The sequence below is a fragment of the Leptosomus discolor genome, chromosome 15 (assembly GCF_034619465.1).
Source record: "Leptosomus discolor isolate bLepDis1 chromosome 15, bLepDis1.hap2, whole genome shotgun sequence".
Taxonomy (NCBI): Eukaryota; Metazoa; Chordata; class Aves; order Leptosomiformes; family Leptosomidae; genus Leptosomus; species Leptosomus discolor.
Window position 1 is genome coordinate 11,593,283 of NC_141405.1, and position 22,286 is coordinate 11,615,568.

Here is a 22,286-nt window from a genome sequence, read left to right on the forward strand (position 1 = left end):
GCAGCACCGCTGTACAGATGTAAGAGGAGATCTTGTTTCTCTCAACCTGAAACCATTTCCTTTCCCCCACCGCCCTCCCTCCCCTCACCCCCTAATTCGTCCCTGGGGTTTTAATATCTATTTCTCCAAGTGCCACGGGCCAAATTTACTGCTCGCATAACTCCACCAACTTCAATGGAGAAGAGCGTTTAGGGTGCTCCAAGGAGGCGTAAGTAGGAGTGATGTGATGGAATTGAGTAAAGGAAAATATAGTCTGACTGTCAAGAAGAGTTTCCTACCAGCGAAATCTATAGACTGTGGAAGTTTCCCATGGGAACAAGCAGAAACCAAGTCGCTGAAGTCATTTTAAAACAGCACAAGAGAATAGGAAATCAGCCCAGTGACTGGCCAAAAGGAAAGGCGAGATGACATAATGCTACTTCTCCTTCTCTAATTTCTGGGGCTGCATTGCTTTGTCCATGGAATTATTTTCATGCAACTGGTTTTCTCCTTGTTTTCTGAGCGATGCGACGGCCCTTGCTGCTTCTGGAGAGGTTTCAATTCCTCCGCTAGATTCTGTCCTGGATTAAAGCAATACCCACTGCAGCCCCCATTAGTCCTCCTGTTATTCCTGCTGTTTGCAAACCTCTGCTGGGGTCTTTTCAGGCTTCTTCCCTGACTTACCTGAGCCTTTGGCTCCAGTTCTGTACTCATGTAGCTGTACGAAATGAGTCAGCCCAACTTGGGAATAGTGGCAGGGCTCACCCAGGCCAATACAGGGGCGTGCCGGGCTACGGAAGCTATCAGGCATGGATCTGTAACACACTGGCAAGCAGGAGAGAGACCAGGGATGGAAATCTTCCTATCTCCAGGGATCATTCAGGTAGATCATCTGCTGGAAAATTGTAAGGCAATTAGCACATGGTGAAGCACTGCTTTCCCTGGCGACCTTTGGTTCTGATAACGACTGCCTGCCTATTTCGGGCTCGGTGTATAAAACCAGGTCTGCACACGCAGTGGGCTTGCCCAGCTACCACCCGGTGGCTTTTGCAGTCTCTTGCCCACACAACTTTCTAATGTATTTACGAATGACTTCACGTTCGCTCACTGTCTCAACATTAGCAACTTAAAGCTCTACTGCTAGCAACCTCCTACCTCGCACAGTTCCCAGATAATTACAGATTAGAACCGGCTAATTTTTATTTTTGTAAAGCTGTCAGAGATCTATGTTTGTTATTATTGTCTCCTAGGTTGCCAGTTGCATAAATACATATGTAAAACCCCCTTTGATCTCTAAGTATAATGACACAGATTTATCAAATGTTTGCCTTTTTCTGTCTCTTTGAAAAGGCTGATTTATGGAGTGCAGCCCCTACCTCCCTTCCTCTCTTGAAATATGAAGTGTTTGTGAGCAGCCAAGGTAATATTTAATATCCTGCCAAGAATCCTTTGCACTTCCTAACAAACGAACTACAACCTAACCAAATGGTTCACATCTGTTTAGCCTCTTCTCCTTTTTAACTAAACAAATTAGCATTAGAATACCTGGGAGGCACACAAAGTCCCTTTCTAGATGACAGAACACAGACAATTATTAGCAAGGGGAGTAACTGTATTGAAAGGAGCAGGCATAGACCTAGCAGATGTTTTCACATCTCCTGTAGTGTCCATGAATGACCCGCACCACAGCGGACACGCTGCCACGGCCTTTTGAAGTGGGCGAGGAGTCCATTCACAGTCCCCTTCTGAATGAAATTAAAGGCGGCGGCCTCAGCTAGTTAAATGTTTCATTTAAATCCCTTCCAGCAAAGATAAGTTTTGCTGGCTGGGTTTTTTTTCCCCCCCGTAAATGGCTAAAACAAAGAGCATCGCCCCGCTCCCCTGCACCCGCATGCCAAGCTTGGAGATCGCGTCCTGCTCAGGAGGCAACAGGCAGCTCTGGGTTTATTTCTGTTTTCACCCGTGGCTTCTCATCCCGAGAGCACCAAACCACTCAGGCTCATTGCCCTTTCTCTCGGTGAAATAAGGTATAACGGGCTATTTGGGTTTTAGGAGAATCACAAGGCGCGAATGAACATCTGCAAAGTATATTCTGGATTATTACAGGCTTCTACAGTCTACACATAGGCAATTACAAACTCACACCCCTCCAGCCACGTGGGGCCTTTCAAGCACCCCTGTTCCCACTGGAGTCTCAAACACCTTTTAATCAGAGGTTCAGGAGCAGGTTTTGGGGCTGAGGCGGGACGGGCTGGGGTGAGACGGCCTCTCTGCTGGGCGCTCATTTAATCGGATTCATCGCTGGAGGAGGGAGCCAAAGGAAACACACGTTTTATTAGGGCGAACACGTAGCTTTTGTTGTAAATGTTTTGAGAAAGAAAACGCTCCAAAGCCTCCCAGAGATACTGCTATTAATGTATCATCCGAATAACAAGTGATTAAAACCAACAACAGCTATGATGAAAATGTGGCTTTGTAGTACTGGACCGCATGGGATGCAGCAGGGAAAATCATTCTGAACACACCAGCGGGGTGCAATTATAAATAAAAACAGCTCTGCAAAGGCTACAAAAGCAGCAATAATCAGTCCGGTCTGCGGTTTAGTAAGGTCTAAAGACGTTTACGGAAGGTGCTATTTATTACCAGAGACAGGGATACCACTGGATGAAGGGGTGCAACTTCAGGATAGGTCAACAGAGGGAGTTCACTGCCATCGCGGCCGAGCCAGGCACAGCCTGCACAGCCCCGCGAGTGGCCTGGATCGCTGCATGTCCATCTGTCCGTCTGTCCAGCATGGCCTTCCTGCAGTCCCCACTACAAGCAAAGCACACGAAAGGCCGGCGGCGCTGGAGCAGGCTCGTTAGCTCCGAGCTGCGGAGTCAGGCGGTGTCTCTGGCGCAGGGCACGGCTCTAAGGACAGACCCCAGCGAGGCTGAGCCCTGCAGGTGGTTCATACGGTTGCGTTTCTTCCAGCGTGGTGGCTCCTCATCTCGCCCACAGACACCTCAGGAACGTCCTCGCGGAGCCGCCCTTGCAGGAAGCCCAGCCGGGCTGTTCCTGAGAGGGAGCGTGGGGCGCAGCACAAACGCTGTGGCGGATGTTGGGTGACTCCCAGGGACCAGATCTGTAGGGCAGCAGAGCGGCAGCACAGAGGACAGACCCCTTCCATCCCCAAACGAAGCATTTCTCATCCGTTGGCAGATCCTGGAGGCAGTGCCCGGGCTGGCCGAGGTCCCTGCTGCTACCACGGGATGGGGACAGACCTGTACCCCACGCAGTGCCGGGAGTGAGAAGCACAGGGGAGAGCCGCTGCGGGAACATCTGCCTCCAGATGCTTCCACTACACTCTTCCCAGCGCTCATTTTTGAAGCGAGGAGCATTAATCAGCCTCACTCCCAAGGTATTGCCAGCTCCTGCCAGTCCTTGCTCCCGTTGAAAGCCAAGTGCACGTAACGAGCAGACAGTGGCCCTAAGCAGCAGGCCAGGGGCATCAGACAGAGAAGAGATCTAAATCACATTCCTCTCTCTGCTGCTGGGTGACTACGTGGCCCTGGGCATCCTGCTTCCCCTCGCCATGCCTCGGTTTCCCTTCTGCGCTGGCTGGGAGTGGCTCAGCGCAGGGACGGCCAAGGGGCAGCGTGTCGGTCACCCAGCCCTTCGGCTGCTCCGCGGCACGAGTGTCCGTACGAACCTCTGAGTTCAGCTGATCAACTCGGGCTGCTCCATTCCCCGCTTGGATGCCGTCCAGCAGCTCCCCTGGAAGCACGGCGGAAATGCCTTAATCACCTCGTTTGCCTCTTCGTTTCAAGTTTAATTTGATACAGTGCCTCCTCTCCCTGGCCAAAAAAAGAAATCCCAAACATCTCCCCAGCTTTTCTCGGCAGCACAAATCTTGATCTTTCTTCTTGCTCAGAAAACAAAGGACGAGTCCCCGTGCCAGCCACTTCTTTGCAAACAAGCTTTGACTGCCGTGCGGCTGTTGGCATCTGGGCAGGCAGTTCCCGTGCTTCGGGACGAGGGGCAGTGGCAGAGCCCGTCCTGCCTGGCTGGAAGCTCTGTCCTCCCCTGGCACCATGGTCTGGTCTCTACCCCACCCGCAGGGACGCCTCTTTCCCTCTTCCCCCTTGTCGGAGAAGGAAGACGGGCAACATGTCCTTACTGGTCCCAGTTAGGGACAGTCTGGGGGCTTGAAGCCCTTTTGTTTCCAGTCGCTCAGGGCAATTCCCCAAAGCCTGTGTTTCTGTTTAGGAAAAGACAGTCCGGCTACAGCCGCGGATTAGATGGGTACAAGCGATGTATTTTATACCACATGTTTAATGAAAAAAAATGTATCTAAGGGAAGGTGTAGTTCCAATAGAAAGTGCTAAAAAGTGGAGCAGGGGACAGAAAGGACCTTGCCATGCATCTCAGACAGCAAAACCAGGGGAAAAAAAACCTCAACCACCAAACTGTCCCAGTCTCTGGGGCCGCCCACACTTCTGAGAGACGTGAAAACCTCCCTTTGGGTATCACACTCTGCCTTGCTCAATGGGCAGGAATGAAGCAGGGCTTCTAGAAAAACAGTAATACAGGTATGAATTTAGGGCAATTGTTCCAGCTCTAGCAGGGACAGCCAGGCATCATCCTTTCCAGGCACCTCTTTTCAGTCCTTGTGCTCCCCTAAAACACAGGGACTGTGGCAGCAGCTCCCTGCCAGCTCCCCAATACGGTCCGTGCCTACCACGCTCAGAGCATCTCTTCAGAGGTGTCAGCAGCAACGCTCAGACAAGCACTCGGGAGCAGTGACCTTTCAGGGACACGGGGAAACACACGGTACCTTCCCAGAACGGATAAATGCACCAACCTGAACCCGCATGAGCGCGCTGCCAAATTGTCAGTTCTCGCTCCAAGGCCCGGAGGTGCCAGAACTGGTTAGAAGCAGTAGGAAAAAAATCTCCGCGTTGTGGGAAAACAGCTCGTTTCGCCAACCTTGTTCTGTGAAACAGTTGAACTGTGCCTTTTTGAAACACTGGAAAGTAAACCCCAGCCTGAGGCGCTGACCCAGGCTGGAAAATCTTCAGCATGAACAGTTAAAAGTCTGCAAGGAGAAAAGCAGAGGTGATGGAAAGTGTACAAGCCAGAGCTGATGAGAGATATTCCTGCCAGCTCTTTTAAACACATGTACTTCTGATGGCGGTCTAAATGGCTTTGGGACACTGTACACATGCTGTGCTCGACAGACCTCCTTTTCTTTGGGTCAGGGAGAATTTGACTGCTCTGGGCCTGACAACAGCCTTCCGGAGGGGCAGGCATCCTCGCAACATGGCAATCCAGACCGACACAAGCTCTAACAAAGCGCAGTAACTGTCTTGAGTTCAAGAAATAATGCAAGCTCAGCTGATAAAAGGGTTTGCAAGGCAGTTCCAAAGCTAAACTTTGTGTTGAAGCCCTAAGAGGCTGTAGTACATGTATGTCAGAGGGGACTAAAAACCATCGATGGAACCACCCAGTAAGTCACAGCCTGAGGGACTCTCAAGAGGAGGGTCCTCACCAATGACACTTCTGACCTCACGACTCATTTGTAATCTTCGACTCCAAATTAACAACACGCTGTTTGGGAGACGATGACCACTGGAACCAGACTCTGCCTTGTCTTTGGCAGGGCCAAGCGCTGGACACGCAGCGATGGCAGACAAGCCCTGTCCTGCAGGGCTGACCATCTCCATGGCTGGAAGAAGAAATAGCAGCACCAAGAGCCAAACAACCAACCCAACGCCACGCTGCCAGTGCAAGTAGCATCCTGCATCCCACCAGCCCTCGCCGGGGCTGGCTCTTCGCCTGGTTAAGAAATACCATGACTAGAAATGCCACTGGGGACAGACTGCAATGGAGCTTCTAGTATTACCACCTCCAGCAGAGCTGCTTGGTAGGAAAACACTGCTGATATTTCTGTTTTAAAAGCAAAATGTTCTGTAGACAGCCTGTATTTCCAAGGAAAGTGGAGTATCTAATCATCTCTGGAGAGCAACCAGGACAACATACTTTATATCTGTAATGATAATGATTTCTAATAGTATCACTCTGTTTCCATTCCTACTCTCGTGGGATCGTCAGAACTGAAAAGGACGTGTGTGTTTTGTGTAAGCCTTGAAATGCCGTGGCCTGGCTGAGTGGGAAACGCTGCTGGAGCCAGGAGAGTGTGAATGTGTTACTCTGCTGGGGCAGATTATATCGGAGATTGATACAGGAAGCGAGAAAAAAAAAACCCCAGTGGGGGAAACGAGAAGGGAAAGAGCTGTATGTGCAGGGATTGGGTTTCCTCATTCATGCTGGAACAAAGCGCAGAGCCCCACCAACTGCCCGGCTCACTGGGACGCCTGCCACGCCGAGGTCCTGCAAGCGGGTTCATGCAGGACCTGGGGGCTCCTTGCAAATGCAAGAGCTTGGGGCAATTCACAGTCGCGCAGCTCAGGTCCCCTCGCTGTCCTGCCGTGAGGTAAGCCTTGTGCTGAGATTAAGCGATTTGCTGAAGGTCAGAGAAGAGATTGGGGGGGGGGGGGTGTGTGGAATCCAGCGCTGGCTCTCTGCAACGCTTCTCAAACCATTAGCTCTTCACAGAGCCATACAGGATAATGCGTATGGGGCTGACAAAACATGAGCTGTTTACTCGTCCAAGAAGGCGAAATATCATCATCCCTATTTCACAGATGGAGCGCATTTCTCCAACAGAGATCTGGAAAGAATGAAGATCCCCCGAGCCTCAGGGCTACTGTTTTATCCACAAAACCACACAAAAGGTTTAAAGTCCAAACAGACTAAAACCAGCTTCATCCTCCTGAGCCACTGGCTCAGATTCCTCTGTGAGCTTCAGTACAGGCTTCTGGTGGCACAGTGTTGCCCGCTGTAACAGCAACACCTAGATGGGACCATCTCAGCTACCAGCAGACCCAGGGGTAGAAGGGACATGGCACGTTGCTGCTACTTTTCCCACTACCACATAAATAGCAGGTATTCTCCAGGAGGGCCACTTCACAAGGAGATAACCTGAGTAACCAGGATAACAGGGTGACAAACAACCGATATTCAAGCTCTCCAAATGGGAAAACGGAAAAAAAAAAAAAATCACAACTCTACGCAGGAACTGCTGTTTTAGAGTCCAGGAGCTGTGCAAAGCCCGACGCTTGCACGGCCCAGCACTGAGGCAGGAAGCCCAAGTTTAACGCCCGGCACTGCCCCGGCTGTGCAAAGCGATCACAGCGAGACGCTCTCATGCACGTCACCTGCCTCCTTCCCCGCAGAATTGGGGCAGCAATATCAGCAGTGCTGGAGGGGGCATGGCTGACATTAATCCTCCAGGCAGGGTCACGGCGACCACAAGCACCCTGGGTGAGGGCAGACAGTTCAGTATTTTTTTCATTCCCATAGTGGCACCGGCAATATTGAAAAGGACCCCTCAGAGCACCGACTGTACGAGCCGTCTGCAACCAAGATTTCAGTTTGGCAATCTTTTTATTTTCAAAACACACGCAACAGCAAAAATTCCTTAAGGCAGTAAAATGACAGGAGATGGCTTCATCCATACCTGACACGTGGCCATTTTGTTGCAAAGCAGAGAACACCTTCTAGCTGAAAAAAGCTTTTTTTTTTTTTAAAAAAAAAATAAATAAAATAAGGTATTTCTTACCTTTAAATCCCAGATCCACTCATTCTAAAACTATGCTTTCTCTCCAGGCCAGACCGACTGGGTGTGGAGATGTTGGTGCAGCTCGGTGACCTGCATTTTGCAGACACTCAGTGATGATTATAAAGCTCTTGTCTAGCCCTAAAACCCATGAACGTTAGACATTTTGGCCCAAGAAATGAAGACGACTGCTCTTCAAAACGGAACCACAGGCGTGTCCTTGGGACCTTTAATCAAAACGGAGTTAGTCAGGACAGCACCCGGTACTCACAGGCCATCCTGAAGCCTGGCTCTAAAGTGACTTAAGGAGAAAACCACAACCCTCCTGCTGCAGCACCACTTTCTGCCTCTGGGAGCAAAATCTGTGGGTTTTGTGAGCCATCTGCTCTTTTCAGGTTCCTCTCCCAGCTCAAGGTTGACGAAATTCTTTGGTTTTGCACAAACTCTTTGCACTCACATGCAACTTGGTTTCAGTGTGCTTTTTGCACAATAAACCAGCATTTCACAAGCTGTCCTTGCTCTTGCAGTGATCAGGAAGAATACTGCTGCTGCAAGAAACACCACAAAATTATCAAATACCTTTGCAATTAACTGAACTGTACCAGAGTTTCGATCGTGATTTGTTTGAAACAGATTTTGAGCAGTCACCTCTCTTCTTTGTACAGTGCACACTTTATTGCAGAAGACTGGAAGCATTTTTAAAACAAGTTCAGGAGCTGCACAGTTTCCAGGCATTTCTACTAAGTGTTGCCCACAGTAACTCGAGTAAAATGGAGTCAGTCAGACAACGGTAAGAGGGAACTCAACCCTGTCATCTGCAATCACTTGAGAGAGTCAGAGAATCTTGCAACCGATTATTTAAGAGCCATGTACAACAGGTGGCTCTGCTCCTGCGAGCACCTCTGCCAGCAGAACCGAGGTTAACCGTGTCACTCCTGATTTACACCAGTGTAACTGAGACCCGGAGTTGGGCTTGTATCACGAAAACAGCCAGTGAAGGTTTTATGTCGGGGTGGTATGCACGTGGTGGCAGATTTGTGACGTTTCCTGAAGGGCTTTATCTGGGATCACATTAGAGACAGGGTCTCCCGTTTCAGGTGTTACTGTATCTTTGGATCGATTCACAACCGTGCTGCCCAGTCCCTCTCCACGTGGGAAAGAAATTTTGGCGTGAAAACACAGCAAGTCGTAACAGGCACTAACTACCACAATAAACTATAACACAGTCTTTGTCTGCCTTGGATGCTGCTGTGTCTGGAAGCATCCCAGCAGGTCACAGCCAGCCCCGGGTAGGCTGAGGGTGAGCCACAGCCCCGTGGTGCAATCACATGCACATTAGACTGTGGCTAGAAATGTTCTTCAGCATATCAGTTAACAAAGAAAATGCATTTTCCTAGTGAGACCATCCACAATAATTGCTTTTGAGAGAGACTGGCTGCATCAGCAATTTGAACGTTATAATATTAGATAAAAATCCCCAATTTTTTTTTTCTGTAAAATGTGTCTCCTTACCAATTACATATCCCAAAAGTGAAGCCTTCTCTCTCAGCCACCACAGTGTGATACTAAATACAGTTCAAACTCTTGATGCAAGTCCAGAGCTCGTCTGAGGACATTCAGACTGAATGGACTGGCACAAGATACCTTAGCATAAACCTACCAGACTCTGAGATCTGGTGCTCATCTCTTACACCTATTCAAAGCTTCACTGACACACACAGTAATGGCATTTTTTACCAGTCGAAGATCTGACTCAAACTCTAATGACACAAACCCACACGGGAGTCAGAAATTCCTCGTGATGGATGCACAGCAGAATGGCTCAGAGTGTGTTCAAGGTATACGGTACAGAATAGCTGTGCAACTGGAGGCTGTTTAAATGCTGAGGTGTAGTGTGCTGAAAGACAGCTGTCTTACTCCTTTAGCATCGTGCCAGCTGTATGAAAACTAAAAATCTACTGGGGTGAATGGGAACCTTGGGAAAAGCAGCTGACTGAAAAAAGCCTCAGAAACTGAAGGCTTCTGTGTAGTATCAGAGCAGGGACAGCACAGACTTGAGACAAGAAGAGTTCACCCAACCCACCATGTGCCTCAAAGCTTAATTTGGAAAGGATGCTTGGGGAGCAGGGGTGATAAATCATTCATTTGTCGCTTCCTGACGGCTTCATCAAGGCTGCCAGTGCTGGCGGTGAGTAAGTGTGCGCATGTGACTTGCCAACTGAAAACCTATCCACGAGAGGAGAGACCGTGACTCATGGAGACTTTGGAAGGTCATCCCAAAGTGATGTGCTTCTGACATAGGCTAAATTTTAATCTGTGATGAGTGAGCCTGAGGCCATGAATGCTTTAAGCTCTTGTGTCTATTCTCTTTCAGAAGAAAACAGAAAATTATCGCAAGAATTGGTCGCTAGGCACAACAAATGATCCTTCTCCAAACAGATCCCCCCAGGTTTCCCACTTGTAATGACTAAAATATACTACCTCGTGCGTCACGAGGACGACAAGTAACTGACATTTAAGGCAATCTAATTTCCATAGCCCTCCCGTGACTTTCACTGAGCAGATCGCCTTTGTCTTCCTTCTCTAGGAACGACTTCTTGCACGTGAACATGACAAGCAGCAGCATCGGCAAATGCCACAGACTGCAGAAGAAGAGCTTCCTGGAGCTGCTGCGGTCTGCATCCCTGTAGAACCGAAAGCCGAGGTAGGAGATGTAGAGGTTGATAGGGAGCGAAACGATGGGGAAAGTCCACGTGGTGATGTCGAGAACAGGAGCCACCGTTGAGAGTCCAATTAAGGCCAAGCAGTGACGCAGAGCCACCCGCCTGCACAGCCCTGGGTGGGTGACGGACATCATACAGTATCCTCCTCGGGAGTAATCTTCCCGCAGACCCCAGCTCAGGGCGTTGAAATGAGGGAACTGCCAGGAATAGAGGATTCCTCCTAACAGTAACGCACCTGCAGTGGGAGAGAGAGAAGGAAACATGCGTTAGAGGGCCACTGCGAGAACCGATACGGGATTTGGGCTGTATTTGCAGAAAAGCAGCGCGGTGAACCGGTTACAGCGCTCTGTGCAGAAGACGAGGCACGCTCTGTAAGACATGGGCATGCTCTCTTTTTACATAGGGTTACGCACGGTGGTTCTTCTCTTTTTTGGAGCACTTAATTTGAAAAGCATTTCAACCAGTCACTTCCTCCTAACGAACCACTGCTAATTGGCTTCTGCACCAATTCAGTCTCTACCTGAGGGAAGATTGATGGAAATGAAGCAAAGTTGGGCAGGAGACTGTTTTCCTGGGAGCCTTTAGCTTCCACTCCCAGGTTCCCGAGTTGGTGCATCCAGAGAAGAAAAAGGTGGTGGGCAGAGTGTCACATTGACCAGAGACAGGGAGCCCTGATCAATGACAGCAGAAAAGGAGGATAAACCAGGAAAATACCAGCACCCTGGTAGCCTGGAGCATGGCTGAGCTTTCTGTTTGCCCATTGCATGAAGAGAGGGAATTGCTCACGGCACGGGAGCTCCTCGATCATGGACCTCAGGCAAACGGAAGAACTGGCAGAAGCTGCTAATGAGGTGACAGCAGACGGGGAACTTTTTACTCCTTCAAACCAATTGTAGGAACTTCTAAGCAGTTTGATCAAGTAACTATTCACACCAATTAGCTACTTTCACATTTAAAAAGGAGCTATGGAAGCATCACATTTTTCACAGCTATCCTCAGGACATGGTACAGGGCTTATCGAGGCAGAAGCAGCTTATATGCTGATTTCAGCAAGCTTCAAGGAGGCCTTCAGACTAAACTCCCTTCACTAATTTTGTCTGAAGACACAAAAAATCCCCCAAGGCTGTTGCACATTATGAGCATTCCTGGATTTTCCTTTTGTTTCCCCAGCTCCCAAACACTCTGCTCTGGCATTAACACTTTCTTTGCATCTCCCTGCCTCCATAAGCTCATTCTCTATGGAAACTACTTCTCAGTTGAGCCACGAGTCTATCATTTTCTTAATGACTTGATAGAAATAGAAACAGGAACACTTATCTGCACACATTTTAATGTATTTCAGTTCTTCCCCAAATGCTCACTTCTCCCCTAACAACTGCTCCGGCTCTAACAAAGACCAAGTCACTGTCTCCTTTGAATTGCTTCGTGGTTCATGTCTTCTCTCCACCTGCTCTGGCTGTATGTTCCCTGGGGCTGTGCATGTCTAGTTCTTGTCTGAAACAGCGCACCTTACACTGGTGTTGCCATGCAAATAATAATAATAACAATAATAACCTAAGTTTGCAAAAGAGCCTTTCTTGCCCTACTTTATCAACCAGTGAAGGAACGGTCCATTAGACTTAATGCACGTTTCCAGTTGCTTATAAGATCCAGTAGTGGTATGAAAGACCCATCACATCGCTCCTTAAAATGAGTAACAACTACTCCATTAGGCGAGTACAGGCCTTTGAAAGGTGATTACATGAAGCACGGAGACAGATACTCATATATTGGGCATGCAGCTTTCAGAACAACATTGCCTGCTATGAATTACAGGTGATTTCCTGGACTATGGCCCAAAACATTTGCAAATCCTGCCATTCAATCCTACTAAAGTCAACTTTCAGGGTGTGAATGCTTAGCACCTTCTCTAAATTGGAACCTTTTAAGACAGTTGAAAATGGTGCACCCCAAACTTACCATTAATTTCAGAAAACTGTGGCAACAAGGCAACAAAAGTAATTTTGGCCCTAACGAAACAGGATTTGATCCAGTTCTGCTGAAACCTAAGGGAGTAGCTCTGCTGAAATAAACTGAAATAAAACTTAACCAAGGAGCAGTACTCTCTACACCAGGAGAAACAACGGGGAAAATGTTCTTTTAAGATGTTATTCCTTAGCTTCCTTCTATTCTTGTAAAACATATTACTGGAGGCAAGATCCTGGATGTGATAAACCTAAGACAGGAATATTTTTCAAGTTTCACATCTGAAGTGCTTTAGAGACATTAGCTTGTCATTTTTCAGAACTTGGGGAAAGGTAAGCTACAGTTATCCATCGGCTGAGGAAACTTAAGCAGATGGAGCTGGGGCCAGGATTCAGAGGCAGAGGCTGTCCCTGCTTCCCACGGCTACGGACCAGCCGGCTTTTCATCTGGCATGTGCTGCGTCCCTGTGTTTCGGCTGTAATGCGGTGCTTTGCTCATTCAATTGTTCAAACGTTGTGTGCAGCCAAGCTCAAAACACACCCTAAACCTCAAACACACAAAAACCTTTAACAGTTCTCTAACTATAACACCATTTAAAAAAAAAAAAAAAGTCATCTGGAGAAACTTTTAAACACAAACAGACCAAACAAACCAACTAAACTACTTGAGGCTGGATTCCTATTTACAAAGCTCTGGTTTTTACATGCAAGCCTTTGGAATTTAATTACTTTGATTACATTACAACCATTGAGATAATTGATATTTTACAGAGAAGCTGAACAGTAAAACAATTTAATAGCCCATTATGAGGATTTTAACTGACCCGATCTTTTTGTTAGCTTCCCAAGTGCCTTGGACATCCTGTAATTTCCTCTGCCCAGGCCGAGATTGTCAGGTTGTCAGAGACTTTTAAGTGTCACGTAAGACTGATGACTTGTAAAGCACAGCACATGGTACGGTACAATTCAGCATCAAATGAGCCCACAGTAGGAATCCTGTCAAGCCCAGAGCAGGCACTGCAATACTCATTAATTACTAGATGAATGTTAACTATGTCATAATTAGGTCAGCAGTGTTTTTAAGCAATATTACAGCGAGACTAACTCTGGAGACTAACCTGGTTCAAACCAGCGCAGAGTCTACTCTGCTGCTTCTCGGCAGTTCCCAGCAGTTTGGGAACTCAGTTTAATCAATGCAAATCTCCATTTTCTCTACGGAGTTTATAATTAACCGAAGACCAGATGAGGTCGTTCACGACTATAACACGTGGAGCTGGCGCAGAGTTTGCAAAGCAAAGCCGGCTGTCGGAGCAGAGCCATCGCGCCAGCTTTGGCAGGGGGAGACAGCCCGCACCCAGGGCCACCACAGCCCCCGGGCTCCTCCGTGGCACGTGGAATACCCGAGTGCTGGCAGACCGATAGAAATTCCTCTTCAATCTCTCAGCCTTTCCACAAGTGTTTATGAATTGCAAGACCACAAGTACCTGGCTTGTGGCTATCCCAAACTCTTTGGCCTTTTTGGCCAAATTTTGAATAGCTGCAAGTTTAGCCCACTTATGGGCACTTCCAAACGCCTCACTCCTCCAAGTGTGAGTTTGATTTTGGAAAAAAAACGAAGTCTGTTTAGGCAAACATGACCCAAGTCTCCAGTATTCTTTCACTCTTGTGCAAAACAGGTGTAAAATGTTTTCTGGTTGAGTTCCTACTGTGTAATTATTTGTACTAGCTTAAATCATCTCAAAAGTTACATGATTGCAGAGAACCAGGTAGGTCCTATAGCATCCACAGAGTTCAGGAACAGGTTTTACCGTTCAACATGAATTTTAAGGTTAAGCTATTATTTCTTTTCTTAAATTCTTTTAGAAGTATTTAAATAGTAATATATCTTCTTTTTAATAAACAAGAATGAGCTGAGATTTTTATTTTAATATCTAAGATAAAGCCAAAATGTCAACAGGCATTGAAGAAGGCAGAAAATGGTTCTTTCTTTCTGTAAATATATTTTTATCTAGTGAAATACTGAAGCTTTATAAATTGCATTTTTCCTAAAACAAACAAGACACTAAATTCCACAGTCATTCAGAAACTGCTTGGCAAGATGTTTTAAGGTTCAATAAATTTGGGTAAGACTTGGAAATAATTGTGAGATGAGACTTCCAAAAGCAACTAGTGAATCTGGGCTTGCAGAACAGTCTAATTTTCAGAATTACAAGAGCAAGAAGCATCCCCCTCTGAAGTTATGCTCTTTACGGTGCAAAGAAGGCCATGTGGTACCTCTAAACTTTGATTAAAAATTCAGGTTTTATTCCTTTTAAAGCAATTTATGATGACCTCATTTGCGGGATGGTCCAAATCTCAGGCGAGGGAGCAAAGTCAGTGCCTCAGCCCATTGAGACCTTGGCCCCTCTGCCAAGAAGAGCATCTCAGAGCATGAAACTGGAAGATGGTTTTTATGGTCTGAGCCCTTGCAGGGTGTGAACTCGACCACTGGTTAACACATGGAGAGAAGCTCAGAGCAATCAGGTAGCTTCTCATCCTGTCCATCCTGGACTTGCACCACAATCAGTGACCCAGGGATGAAAAGCTCCAGACCCTAGTGCACGTCCCTCAAACTTCGCAGGTCCTGTACAGGGTACAGCCTGTTCAAGTCTCTACATCACCTACTCAAGAAAGAGTGGGCAGGTTCAGCTGCTGAGCTACCAGCGCCAACAGAAATCATGCCAGCAGCATCATTCTGACCAAACCGTTTCATTCCCATAAAGCAAACCTATTTCCTCATCCACTAAAGGGCAGAAGTAGTTGGATCCTGCCCGACTGTCTTGTGCTGAGGATGCCACTGTCTTAAGCAGCGATTTGAAATACGCCTCCTTCATGCTGGCAATACCTTTCATCATCAAAGAGCTTTATACATTGTCCAGTTGGCACACAGGGCAGTAGTGATGACTTCACCCACAGCTGAGTTATTTCAGCTGTCCGCTTTAAACAAGGCATGATAGTTTGGGATGATCCAGTTGAAACTCTCCAAAAAACTACTGAAGGCAAGCCCTTCCAGAGCAGAAAAGGACTTGAGCTACAAGAGGGCACAGGCTGGAGAGCAGCGTGTGTCGGTGGAGCACCGGCCTCTGGAGCAGGGCCAGTTGCAGCCCAACCAGCCAGGGCAGGCAGATGAACTGGGCCTGTCTGCACAAGTTGAGGAAAACATGTCCAAGGTTATCTACAGAGACTGCTCTGTCAACATCGTGCTCCTGAGAACACACGAGTGATGAACAGCTTATTCTTTCTTCTTATCCTTCTCATGGTTCTTTAGACAACACACAGTGCCTTCCCTCTACACAGTATTCTGCGAACCTCTCGTATCACTTTCGAGCTCTAGACAGGACAAACACCTATTTACTTAATCAATGAAACAAAAAAAAAACAAGGAAGGGGGAGCTGATCTGTAGCATCAATTCAAGAACGGACTCACTCCTTCTGTCTTTGCTTTGATGCTGCATATGCATGACTGGGAAGTGGCCAACCAGGCATTAAAATAAACATGGAATGGTTAAAATATCAGCTCCAAAACAGATGTTGAAATCTTACTGCATTTCCCAAAGCTGGTGTTTACTGCCTTGGCAACCTAAGAATGCTGTTTTGCTTAAAGCACAATTTTAGTAATTCTTCTGCCTTGAATAATGTGAAGGAATTTTAAAATTATTTCCAGACCTTGGTAGCTCCCTGACTTATTAGAGGAAAGCACCGGCCTTTTGTCTCTAGGAAACTGGTACAAGTTTGGCTGCTGTCAGGAGGGGAGGGCTTTGGTAGTCTAAGCTCAGCCTTTTAATGGATTGTAGTCAGGAAACAACCACACACCGTTTTACTTGATAGCACACAACTGGCTCTCATCCCTTAAAAGATGTTGAACAAATTACTCCTTTTTAATCCAGACAAGGTAGATTAGAGCTCAGAGACTTGACTTGGTCCAGCTGTATCCACCTGCTTGTGAGCAACTGCGCTGTCTCAGGCCACATTTTTCACCTTTTTTTACAGGAAATTTAACATAATCAGTCCAAAACTCTTCACTGTGGTCCTGTATGATTTTTACAGGATGTTAAGCTCGCAGGAAAAGTATTGGATACATCCCCAAAGCTTTTATTTTCTTTTTTCTTTTGTGCTCGTTCCAGTTTAACACAGTAGTCTTCCTTGGAGATTTCTAACTATGCAGCAATTATGGGGGTAAAGAAAGATTTTGAAGTCTCATCAAAGCCTTGTTGCCCATTGCAGTTTCCACGTAAAATTAAACACCCGAAGGATTATTTGGGGGAGTTGGTACAAATATTCAGTGGTTTGGAGAGTCATGTCCATAACACAGCTTTTAGTGTCCTGGTACATAAGGACTGGTTTATTAAACTGGCGGTGGCATTTTCTGTTTGTGAAGGAGAGTTGGAAGATGCAGTAATTACTGCCTTTCCTTCAGCTTGTTTTGGTGATGGAAAATGACTGCTAGGGCAAATCAAATGGCCTCCGACTACAAATGTTCAAGATACTGCCCTGATACAATCACTCCTGAGGAAAAATGTTACCTACTATTTTTCCCATTGTCTTTGGGGAAGTAGAAAAGGGATTAGCTCTACAAGATTTACACCTTAATTTGTGATTATGAAGCCTCCTCAAACACAAAGACATTTGGGAGTTATCTAGTCCTGAACCTTAACCAAACTAGTGCAATCCCCCTCTGTTTCACCACTGCGGCATTTTCTATACTGGCACCACAGCAAGACAACAACCAGCACTTCTGCTTCCACTGGAAAACAAAAGCAGATGCTGCTGCTTGTGTCGGATGCCGCGTGAGAGGCTAAGCAGCCTTGAGAAGGAGAAAAGGAAAAGTATCGCTTCTAAAGCCTTGCACAAGGTCTCTGGGCTGCACACAATGGTTCCGGCTGTCAGTGCGGGCACGCACGGCCCCGCGCGCAGCCCTAATTGTGCTCCTTCAAGGTTACACGGTCATGTAAACGAAGGGCGAGGAGGAAAACACTGGAAAACTCAAAAGCTTCATGGTCATGGGTTTCAATAGCCGTTTCTTTTGAAGGATGGCACAAAAGGCTTGTGGAACAGGAGCGTCTCCGGGCTGCGATAGACTTCTCTGCTGCAGCACATAAAGGGAAGGGGATGTTGGCCGTGTGTGCGGCTTGTCTGCAAAACAAAAGGACGATCCTCAGTGTCCACCGTGAATGGGAAATGAAGTTGGCAGTGGGGTTTTTCACCTTGAGGGAGTGTTCCTGGCCACTGCCTTTAACAGGAGGAAACCAGATGTCCTCAGGTACGCTCGCCGTGCGGAGAAAAGCTGTGTGCATATGGATACAGACACGCATGCACGCTTTTTGTACGACACACAACAGGTTATTATAGCCCAAAGCCTCACAGGAAAATACCTTTCATTATACAGGCAAGGTTGAGAGAAACAACGATGCCGGACATAATTCATCTTAGCTAACCCCAGCAACAGGTGCCATAAAAAAGGCAAGCCTGTTGGGTAGGATGAAGCCATGGTCTTTGCATAGACCATTTGTTATGTTTAGGAAGTATTTGCCAAAGGACCAGACTCAGCAGAGGACTGCAAACCTGCAGAGCCACCCAGGGGCTCCTCATCAACCACCTCTTCCAGGCTCCTTCCAGGGCTCCCACCTAGCCCGAGGGTGGGAGTCCCTCCTGCAGACCCTCCTGTCGTGCTCCTCTGCAGGTGTGGTGTCTCACACCCAGGGGCTGCCACACAGCCCCATCTCCTCCCCGTGCTCCAACAGCCGTGCATGGGGCAGAGGACTGGGTAAGGGCACGTTGCCTGTGAATTCATGGGGTCGGTCCCCCAGGTGCCCCAGGGATGGAACTGCTGTTTCTTTTGTCTCTTGTAAAGATGGAAAGGGGGAAAAAAAAAAATAGCCCACTGGCTTTTGTCCTAAATTCAGACCAGCTGCTTACTAGTATTGTCCCTCTGCCTCGGTTTTTACCCCTACAAAGCACACTCCTGGGCCCCCAGCTTCCAATTCTCATATGTCAGTGACATGAATATCTCTGTTTCCTCTGGAACAGACCACAAATTCTGCTGTCTTTCATCTGAGAAGTGAAACCCCGAAAAGCTGAGCTTACTAGAGGGAGTTTATAGCCAGAGTCTTCTCTGGTCCTGTGGCAGGACGGCAGAGCTGCTGCGCTCCGGCGGGTGGCTGGCTCCCAGACCTGCTCACACATCAAGGGGCTTTGAAAGCTTAAAGTGCTTAACTGGAAGGCACACAAAGATCTCCAAGCTTATTTTGCATGCAATTAAGCTGTTGCTTTGCTCTCCCTCCTCCTGGCAGACAAGTGCTACACCAGGGAAGGTACGAGAGACTCCAGCCATTGACAGGTTGGGCGCAGCCCCCCCTCTTCCCTATTCTCTTTTTTTGTTGTTACTGAAACCATCCATCTGCCAAATGTCACTAGCTGATAAGAACTGCCCGTTTTTAAATCCCCATTTGTAAATAGATGTTGGCTGACATAATTAATGTTTAACATACAACACAATTTGAATTACAAAGTGAAGGCAATTTAAAAATCAGCCTCCACATGATTACAATTGATACTCAGTCTATAAATTCCACAGCCCCAGGAATTATTTAGATTTCTGAAAATGAATGAAAATCAGTACAAGATGTCTTTCAGGAAAGTGAGACCAGAAGTGGAGCATCTGAGATAAACTAAATAGTCTCTTGAGATAAACATTCTTTGGTGCAGTAATACCTATGGCTCCAGGCCACCATGGGTCTGTAATGTCTGCTATAGTGTCAGGGCTGTTATCTGCTATGCCACTGCCACCTACTCAGAATAAATCCCCTTAACTGATAAGCACATTATGTTGAGGACCCCTGCTTGTCACTTCCATCTAACTGGGTGGTTTATACGGACACCGTGGCACTGAATTGCTCTGCTCTAAGACACAGATATCGCTCGCCGGCTGGGATGAAGCCTCCAGTGCATGAGCACAGGGCGGTCGGCAGAAGAAGCACAAAATGGATAATGCAAAATACGGGCTATGGCACTTGGAAATGTTTACCCCAGATTCAGTTTTCCTGCTAACTAGAAGTAAAAAGTTTAAAAGGACAACAAACATTTCTAACAAGCAAGCTGTGGCATTAGTCTAGGGAGAAAGACCAGCAACACAAGAGTAATTGAAAGCCTGTATATGTTGTGCCTCTTGCACGTCAAAATAAATAGCTCTGCTGTGTCCTAAAGATGTCTGTACACAGGTTCAACAGCAGCGGGGCACAGCCAAGAGCTCTCCCGCATGTGCAGCCTGCACAAGAGGAGGAACCAGCAGAGAACAGGGCACGCGGCCCAGCTTTGCCTCTTTTTCCTGTCTTTATGCTATCAGTTAAGGCTTTAAGTGAATTTCACTATTTTCCCGCTAGTCTTTCCTTTGTAAAATCAGGAGAAATAATTTGAGGACGTCTAGATTTACTAGAAAAACAAATCTCTTTGGAACTAAATAGTCCCATGAAGGAGCAATGAAATCTGCTTTTAAGGAAGCAAACGTGTTGCTGCAAATGACAGGCTGGCAGTTAAGTTCTGCATAAATACACCAGATATGTGGCAGTGATATCCACGTGATAAATTACATTTATCACGCACCTTTGACCATCTCACCTGCACTCGGCTCCCCCAGCAAGGAAATGTTAACATTCCCCATCTTTCATCAGTTTCAAACAGCTGCCATTAAAAAAACACAAAACCCCCCAAACCCACAACAAAGAATTCCACATCTTCCCAGAGATAACCTTATCTTTCGCTTTTGAAATGTGAGGTTTTCCCTAAATTATGTTGGCACAAAATCCAGGGTTGGGGGCAGGATGTTCCATTAGGCTTAAGAGCATATAATTAAAGTTACCTATCAGGGGCAGAAATGGAAGCAAGCATCACTGGAAATCACCGTAAGATCTGCAAAAGATGCATAGTATAAGAAATGCTAGGAAGTGTTTGCACCACTGGAAACATAAGGGTCCCAGATTTTTATCTGCAACTATGTGATATTTGTTTCTTGTGCAAGAAACTGCCAAGGTATTAATCTTTGAAATATGAATGATATAAAGAAAATGAGGACAAATTAACACAGGGCTGCTCCAATCTGAGACACTTTGTTATTATTTCTGGAATTGTAAACTAGGAATCATCTCCAGCTCTCTCAACCAACCAAAAGCATCTCACAGCAGTATCTATGAACCACGCCAGGGACGTTACTGAGCTCCCGACATGACAGAAGAGTGCAGACATGGCTGTCCCAGGGTTCCACACAGTACCATGTTACACTTGGTTACCCCCCTCAAATGGTAATGAAAGGTCTAGACTTAAATATTGTTTTCCCTACAACCAGCAACATGCACAACAATGTGGCTGCTGTGAGAAGATTACAAGGAGAGAAAATCCACAGGAAAATGTAAACTCAAAAAACCACCAGTTAAGCGGTGAGAACCTTCCTTCTCATTAGTTTCCTAGCTCCCTTCCTTCACATTACTGTTTGTTACTGGGTGGAATAATCTTTTCTTTTTTAAACGAGGTGCAAATGCATTTTCACACCTCTACCTAAAACTAGGTTAAGTCTCCAAGCTAATTACACATCATTAATGAGTTCAACAACTGTGGGTAGGCTGGTCAGAGAAGGGATGCAGGTCTGCACGTCATGTATGTACGCACGCGGATGCATCCTTGTACTCCACGCTGGGCTGATGCTGCCAGGTGCTGAACTCTCGTCTTGTTTGCAATAGTAGAACGTTTAACACTGAAACTCATAGTCTACAATGCAATCCTTTTATTCTATTTCTCTCTTTTCTTTTTAAAGGTGTTTGTGAGGTTTTGTTCGTTGGTTTTTTTTTTTGTTTGGTTTTGTTTGTTTGTTTGTTTTTGCTTTTAATATTGAAATGCACTAAAACATTACATTCAGGTCACCCTTTTCAGGACTCTCCCCAGGTGTGCTTCATTACAAAGATCAGTATTGCTTCAATAACATTTATTTCTCTATTGAACAAGTTGCATGGCCTCACTGGCACAGACTGGGAGGGGACTGTAGAAAGTTTTAGCTACCCAGAACAAACAATACAACACTGGGTTACACACCAGTGCAGATCATTATGTTCTGGCAAAGTCTGCTCGGGTGGTTTAAAGTTACCATCTCCCACTGATGGCATCATTGCCAGAGATCATCCCCTCCACAGCAGAGCTGGCAGAGAGACACGTAACCACATCTCAGTTGCAAATTAGAGAGCAAGAACTGGGGACACCGATGGTGCTCTCTGCTGCCTGCCCTGCCTGCCTGCTGTACAGGGACAGCTTGGCTCTTGGAGAGCAGAGCAAGTTGTAACTTGACAAATTAAAGATAATGAATACCAGTGCCAGTTTATTTTAATGTGCTGGGCTTTAGCTGCAGCATTTTAGCTGCCATTTTAAAGCCAGGGGTGAAAATTTGAACTGTGACAGCCTCTATAAAAGCAAGGGCTTTTGGTGATGGAGCTCTTCACTCCAGCTCCTCCAGGCCGGACTTTGCAGGTGAAGCATGGGCACATGAGCATCACCTTTTAGCATCAACTCTGCAAAGAGATGCCAAAAACAAATGCAGAAATCCCTAAACGGTGTAAGATCCAAGATCTAGGCAACTGCAGCCAGAATGATACAGTCCTCATATAGAGGATGTCTACAAAGATTTTGTGTTTTTAATTTGTTCTCTTCTAATGATGTCTGTTACACACTCCTTAACATGAGGCTATACATACACATACATATCATTTATAGGGCTAAACATAAAAAAACTTTCTGGAGTAAATGTTTGAATAGAAGCAGTACACACATTTAAAAAAAAAAAAACACAAAACCTTTCATCCTAGCTCTGGATTAGATCAGTATCAGAACATGCATACACGAAGCCAATTCAGACTGACTTTTATAGGAAGTGCGTAGTATAAA

General features: G+C 46.6%; 1 protein-coding gene across 1 annotated transcript in view; it reads right to left on the minus strand.

Moving 5' to 3' along the window:
- Nucleotides 1–10,127: 10,127 nt before the first annotated feature.
- Nucleotides 10,128–22,286, minus strand: part of COX10 (cytochrome c oxidase assembly factor heme A:farnesyltransferase COX10) — a 104,231-nt gene continuing 92,072 nt past the window's right edge. The window contains exon 7 of the mRNA XM_086473709.1: nt 10,128–10,597. Within this exon, the coding sequence (XP_086329835.1) occupies nt 10,155–10,597 (443 nt within the window). The 3' untranslated portion in view covers nt 10,128–10,154. The remainder of the gene's footprint in view (nt 10,598–22,286) is intronic.